Here is a 7214-nt window from a genome sequence, read left to right on the forward strand (position 1 = left end):
CTCTTCAGCCAGGATAGCTTGATTCCAGTGGTATGAAGAGGGGTGAAACCCCGAAACCGGTCCTAGGATGCTTGATTACGGTCCAGGGAAGACATGGCTTGGCAGTTCGGGCTGGACTGTTTCCATTAGGCACAGGGTCATGACTGATTTGCATATGGCCATGTCTGAACTGGGGTGGTGTGGTGAGCAAAATAACAATGGATTAAACGCAGATCTGTGACTGGGCATGAATGTTTTGCCAATGCACAACATTCCATCCATCACCTTGTTTGTTTTGCTGTTCGCCCTATGTGGGAAGGGTATGCCCAGACGTGGGTCCCGTGCTCACTACGCCCCTGGAGTCAAGCTATCCTGGCTGAAGAGGGGTGAAACCCCGAAACCAGTCCTCGGATGCTTGATTCCGGTACAGGGAAGACATGGCTTGGCAGTTCGGGCTGGACTGTTCCCATTAGGCACAGGGTCAGGACTGATTTGCATATGGCCATGTCTGAACTGAGGTGGTGTGGTGAGCAAAATACCGATGGATTAAACCCAGATCTGTGACTTGGGGTGAATGTTTTGTCAACGTGCAAAATTCTGTCCATCATCTTGTGTGTTTTGCTGTTCGCCCTATGTGGGAAGGGTATGCCCAGACGTGGGTCCCGTGCTCACTACGCCACTGGAGTCAAGCTATTCTGGCTAAAGAGGGGTGAAACCCCGAAACCGGTCCTAGGGTGCTTGATTCCAGTCCAGGGAAGACATGGCTTGGCAGTTCGGGCTGGACTGTTCCTATTAGGCACAGGGTCAAGACTGATTTGCATATGGCCATGTCTGAACTGGGGTGGTGTGGTGAGCAAAATAACGATGGATTAAACCCAGATCTGTGACTGGGGGTGAATGTTTTGCCAATGTGCAACATTCCGTCCATCATCTTGTGTGTTTTGCCGGAGCGCAAGACTTACCATGCAGGAAGAACATTAGAGCACCTACTATCGCTGCTGGAGCCAGCCACGTAAGCTCAGGAGAGAGCCTGCGTTCAGGGTGCAGCCACTCCCCAGTGTGCAGGTGACTCATCAGACCGGACTAGAGCAGTGTGAGTGCCTGCACCTGGGGCACCCGCTAAGACATTGCAAGCTTCCTCGCTGCTGGAGCGGGTAAGGTTTATTACGGGCCTATTAGGCCCCGGGGGACTTGCTGCTAAGGACACTGTGGTGCAAAGACACGTTTGACTACACTTCTATGAATCAGAGTGGTCTTTTGAGTTAAGGGCTACTAGTGATCATTTCCTGGATGTGGCCACCATTGAATAGGGAATAACCCTTACGACATTAGGAAGAGCGGGTGGGACTAGGGATTTGCCACCAGAACTTTCGAGCACCTACCTCAAGGGGAAATGGGTTATAGTACATTCAAGTCGTAACCATGCTTTGAATGCCTAGAGTTAGAAATAAAATACTTTTTTTTTATAAAAATAAGTATTTGACTGGACATTGATTCATTTTGCCAGTGCTGTGCACTCTTTGAGTTATGAGTTGTGTTCACTAACCTGTATTCACACTTTCCACCTGAGGGAGCCTTGGACTGTTTGATCATAGCTATCACTGAGTAAATTGCAGAAGGGGTACTGGACCAGTAGCTCAGGAGCCATAGTAGGTCGAGCTCCAGGACTTCAGAAGTAAATGGGCTCAACCCCCACAGTTGGGCCCAGTAACGACTGCATACCCCATGGTCCTCTGCGTGCCTTATGGAAATCTAAATTAGGTGGAAGGACATAGAGCTTAACCTCCGAAGGCCCTTGATCAGTCCGCCCATCGGAAGGGTGTAACTATGATAGAGACGGAGTAGTCTCCGCCATGGTTACACCAAAGGTCTGCCCGCATTTAAATCAGGTGGGCGGACCATTATGTTGGCTGTAAAGATACTCCATCGCCGTTGCAATGGAGTATCCTTACCTCCAACATATATAACAGCCCCAAACTTACTTTCACTGAGTCCTGCAGGCCATCCAATCAGGAGACAGAGAATCTTCCAACCAAATGAAGGATGAAAAAGGTTTGCTTGGATTAGTTTATGGTGTTGCATAGAACACAAAGGGTACATTTCGTATTCCAAAAATGCATAGCGGATAAAGTGCTTTATCCAAAATCATTGGTGTCATGTTAAGTGTAAGGCATAAAACAACAGAGTACATTTCAGTGACATAAAAATCAGAGTAAACATTAAAAAAAATCTTAAAATGTGTAACCATCTCACAGTCATCATTGCACCTACGGTTTGTTTATCTAATGCTCAATGTAAACATATGCATAGTTTTACCAAGTACGGCTACAGCCCTTTTGTATTTATCAATGCTGAAACTGCAGGTATACACTATGCTAATCATTCCACACTTTGCTATAAAAAATGTTGCAATGGAGTGCATTGTTCCAGTTTGGTACCCGTGGCGACCTCAAGCATTATTAAAATTTGTAAATGTCTGGTGGTACAATTAACATTCCCTGACAAGTGTTACCTAATGTTGGGACTACAGCACATATGTTTGCACCCCTAGACATATTAGATATTGCATGCATAAGAGAATTCAAGGCACTATAAATAAGTTTGCCTTTCATAATTTATTCTTTTGCTTTTCAGCCAAGAAAAATACAACATAATGTTGAGATCTGCTCAGCAACTGGACATATCTTCAATTAAACTTTACAAAGATTTGTTTATGCAAGTTGCACCAATTCTTGCAGTGCTGAAAACATTTTAGTTATCAGCTTAAACATCTCTAGCACCCTGTTGGCAACAGACTTCTTGTATCCAATTCAGAGTTAGAATAGACTTTGGCCCTGCCCCTTGCTCATGACTCAATGGCTTTCTTAGCTATCTCCGTTACCTGTGCCTTATTTTATTGGCTTACCGCCATATTCTTGTGTTCCCTCACCCAGGAAGCATTTCAGTTTCACCAGGTTTTGATTGGATGAGCTATATCTTTCCACTGATGATGCCAGTACCTTGCATTGCAACATATGAGGGACTATTTCTCTTCTGATCTCCTTGCTCTTCCTGCTCACCTCCTTTCCAGCCCTACTTTTTCTATTTAAATACGAGTTCCCTCAAGTGCCCATCTGATCCTTCAGCAGTCTGTGCTCTCTCCTCCACACCGGCTAATAGAGCAATAGAAGCCATTTTTGAATGCCTTTTAAACCATGACAAGATGGTGGCCCCTGCACTTGCATGCACAGCAGCCAAACTGGAATTCCTTTTATTTTGCATTATGAAAAAGCATGCCCAGGCAACCATCTTGGAATAGCTTTTCAGACACCTCAAGGAAAAGCATGCCAAGATGACCAATGTGCACACGTAAGCCTGGGTGGCTATCTTGGAATGCTTTTTCTTAAGCTGTCTTGAAAATGGTTCCACAACAGCTGCCTTGCATATGCATGCATGTATGCTCATGTACTGCAGCCATCTTGAAATGTTTTTTAAGCTTAGAAAAAAGCATTTGAAGGTGGCTGCTGTGCATGTGCATGTGTGGGCAACTATTTTTTGTTGCTTTCTCATAAGTTCTCTAAAAAAAGTCCCTTAGATGGCCACTATGTGTCCGCACGCATATTTGCTTAGTCTGACTAATGATCTTGGAAAGAAAAGCATTGGGAAAGCCAAACATCCCAACGGGGCCCTCATTTGCTTATGATAGGGCAAGACATTAGTTTGCATGAATGTATCTATGCATGGTTTGCACTCTCACAAATGTGCAGTGGTTTGCTGTGTGCACTATTCACATGTGAGAAATGATGGTTGTAAATAGCCACTATGAACATGGAAAGTTTTCTATGTTCATTTACTTCATAATTTTTATTATTTACGCCCTGTTTATGTCTCCAGTCCTGTGTTTTAATAATTGTTTTTATGTGCATTTCCAGCCAACGCTGTCCTACAAGTCTATACTAATAGGTACATTGTGCCTGTTGATGAATGTATGTTTGCGCATGTAGTATAAAAGTTAGGAAAATAAGGATCTGAGTCCTGAAGAAGGCCTGGGACTCTTTGAGCCATTATACAGGCTGAAACATATGGACCCATCCTGATGCAGGGACAATAGACAGTACCATGCATTAGCATAGATTTTGATCATCCCTTAGACCTACCGTTATTAAAAGGAACCTTTTGGGTTAGGGTACAGGGATTTTTAGACTAGTAGATCCTGATTCCACATTTACCAACCCCCTCAAAAGTATGCCTCGTAATAACAAGGAGCTCATTCACCACTAGACTTTTCTCTAGTGAACGAGCCAAAGATGATGCATGACACCCGAGGGTAGGGGGGTGAGGATACACCTGTCCATTTTTTGTGAATCTCTCGGTCTGGTGACAGCTTACGAAACAACAAAGGACTCCTGACAAAGGGACAATTCCCATAAGTGAGTTCCTTTGGTTAGTCAGGTTACGTTTGTTTATGTTTGTTGGGGGGAAATTCCATTTGACCAGTTACTAATGTATTTTTACAGGAGTCAGATCCGGCATATGGGTTTTAAACTTGCACTATACATTGTGGCCAAACAAAAGGGACATTCGGCCGCATGAATCAATTTCGAGAGTGCAGTTTACATTTTTTTCTCCACGTCCATTGATAATCTCCAAAACGTCACTTGGCAGCTAGATCGTGCAAAAATATTTATAACTAGTTCATTGGAATTTTCAAAGTAGCCCTGCAAATACACCAGTGCTGCCTCTCCCTGTGCAGATGTCCAAACACACACCCACACTTTCAAACCTGAGCCTAGATTTACTAAGGGTTTCTGGCCCTTCAGGCTCTTAGCATAGTAGGCAATTCGATGCAGCGGTTTTCGTCACTTTGCTCCAGGAAAGCACACACACACAACATTAGTAATAACTCGATTTTGTAAAGAACTACATGAAATGCTAAATTAAATCAGTGTAGCTGTGACAAGCACGGTTTGATACAGGACTCACATTGATTTCTTTCGAACGCTTGAATACACAATAATATATTTATTTCTATTTGACACGGTTTGAATAACCACAAAATACCACCAGACGTACATTTACGCTACCGAAGATATGCAGTGATCCTTATCGGTGGGCATGCTGATGTGCCCCCTTTTGTATGCAATGGCGTCCTTACCACAGTAAGGTTGGGTCCTGCTGCTCCTGTCCTACTGCAGATGAAGCAACATTTATTGAATTTTGAATATTAGTGCACAAAATAAACTTCTTGTAAACTCCACGTGCATACTCTTTGCACAGATTATCTTGGAATAGGAAGCTATGCTGGTGTAAGCAACTGCTATTCAACGGACACAACCTAGACACAGAAAATAAACATAACAACAAATACAAGAGAAGTAACACATAATCGATGCGCTGTGTCCCAGGCTGCCTCCTCACATGCCTCGTCACCTGTCTCCTCGGGAAGAGCTGAGCAGCTCAACAATTCGCGCGATAAGAGGTCGGACGCTGTTACATCAGAGGAAACGGGAGAGGTGCAGTGCAGGCCTTCAACCACCCCTCTGTAGGACGCGTTCCACTCAGACAGCCAGTCCATGCCGCAGTCACACGTCCACGGGTTGTCAGAGAGGAACACGTATCTCAGCTTGGGCAGTCTCCCGAACAAAGGGTGAGGAATAGAAGTCAACGCGTTTCTGCTCAAGTGAAGGAATTCCAGCTGCTTCAAGGAGGCGAACGCATTCCTTGCAATGTATGCGATGCGGTTGTTGTTCAGGTACAGCTTTCTCAAGCTGGGCAGGCGGCTGAAGGCGCAGTGTACGGCGGGGATTCTGTTGGCTTCCAAGTGTATCGTCTTGAGCCGGATTAGCCCTTCGAAAAGCTGGTTAGGCAGATCGGACATGTTGTTGTGTCCTAAATTTAGAACGATCAGCTTGCCGAGGTTGGTAAAGGCCTCCTCCTGAATCACCCATATCCTGTTCTTCCTGAGGTTGAGGGCACGCAGGGACGCCTGAGCCGCAAAGGAGTTCCTCCCCACGGCTTCTATGTTGTTCTTTTCCAGAGACAGCCGTGTGATGTTGGGCAGTGCCTTCAAAGCCTGCGGGGCGAAGCGCATTTTGTTGGAAGTCAAGTCGAGAATTTCCAGGGACAGCATGTGCGAAAAGACGAGGGGGTGGATCTCAAAGATGTTGCAGGAGGACAGGTCCAGGGAGATGAGGCTTGACAGGCCCTCGAAGGTGTGCGCGTGAAGGTAGGTTAGCCGGGAGTTCGCACTGAGATTTAAATCCCTCAGATCGGTCAGGCAAACAAAGGTTCCTGGGTACAGGAAAGTCAGGTTGTTGTGGTCCAGCCACAGGGTGTGGAGTGAGGGGACATGTTCGAAGTAGTTAAACGAAAGAATACTGAAGAGATTTCCCGCCAGGTTTAAAGAGCTGGCAGAGGCCGGTAACCCCGCGGGCAGCTCTCTCAGCCCCACATTGTTGCAGTGAACTACGTCTTCTGCGTAGCATGTACAAGAAGCCGGGCACGCGCAGGTGCCGAAATTCTGCTCAGTGAACAGCAAAAAGCAAAACACCGCAAAAAGTACAAGGAACATGGCAAACCAAAAGAAGAAGATGGCAGGCATACACCACCGCGGAAAGTACCTTGCAGCAAAATTGACAACAAGAGCTCTAAAACTGCTTTTCAACTTTCTGTAAAATGAAACAAGACAGCTTAATTAGGAAGTTGGTAAGCCGATGTAAGCTTCTTAACTGCTCCTTCAATGTACGGCATGCCACAATGCCATGGGCACAGGATATGTCTGTGGCTTTAGTCTCATGGGAGAACAAAGCAACATTTTTCAGCTGATGTCTCTACAGACACTCTCCATCGGTGAGCCTGCTGTTGCTCTCTGCCACTGAACGTTGCATGGAACCCGATAGTCATTCTGGGCTGAGAGTTTCCTCCACGTAAATGCTCAGTAAACATCCAGCAATCCTATTGCACTAAACATAGAATCAGCAACACATGCGCCACATGTGAACAATTGCAAACTGCATTCAAACACCCTCAGGCAAACGATGCTTCTTTTATAAAACATTAAATCACGTATAAGTTCATTTAATTCACTGTCCCAAAAACTCCCAGCAGTACTCAGGGTACTGGAGTTTAGCTCGTGCTCTTACGACTCATTTGTTCCTATGCAGAGTACAAACCTGCGAGCCATTTATTGTAAAGACACGTAATAGCAGACGTAAAATAGGAACTTGCAACCACACCTTGACATACTGATGGGTAGT

The 7214-nt window shown here is 45.3% G+C and overlaps 1 protein-coding gene across 1 annotated transcript; it reads right to left on the reverse strand.

Annotated features, from left to right (window-relative positions):
- Positions 1-5000: 5000 nt before the first annotated feature.
- LOC146829233 (uncharacterized) lies at positions 5001-6551 on the reverse strand. The gene has a single exon (XM_085606667.1). It carries the CDS (start codon positions 6527-6529, stop codon positions 5294-5296), a length of 1236 nt encoding a protein of 411 aa, XP_085462793.1. The 5' UTR covers positions 6530-6551; the 3' UTR covers positions 5001-5293.
- Positions 6552-7214: the final 663 nt, after the last annotated feature.

This window comes from Triturus cristatus, chromosome 5_2 (assembly GCF_964204655.1).
Source record: "Triturus cristatus chromosome 5_2, aTriCri1.1, whole genome shotgun sequence".
Lineage (NCBI taxonomy): Eukaryota > Metazoa > Chordata > Amphibia > Caudata > Salamandridae > Triturus > Triturus cristatus.

Coding starts and splice junctions, on each gene's coding strand:
- LOC146829233 (XM_085606667.1), bottom strand. CDS start 6,529: ATGTTCCTTGTACTTTTTGCGGTGTTTTGCTTTTTGCTGTTCACTGAG.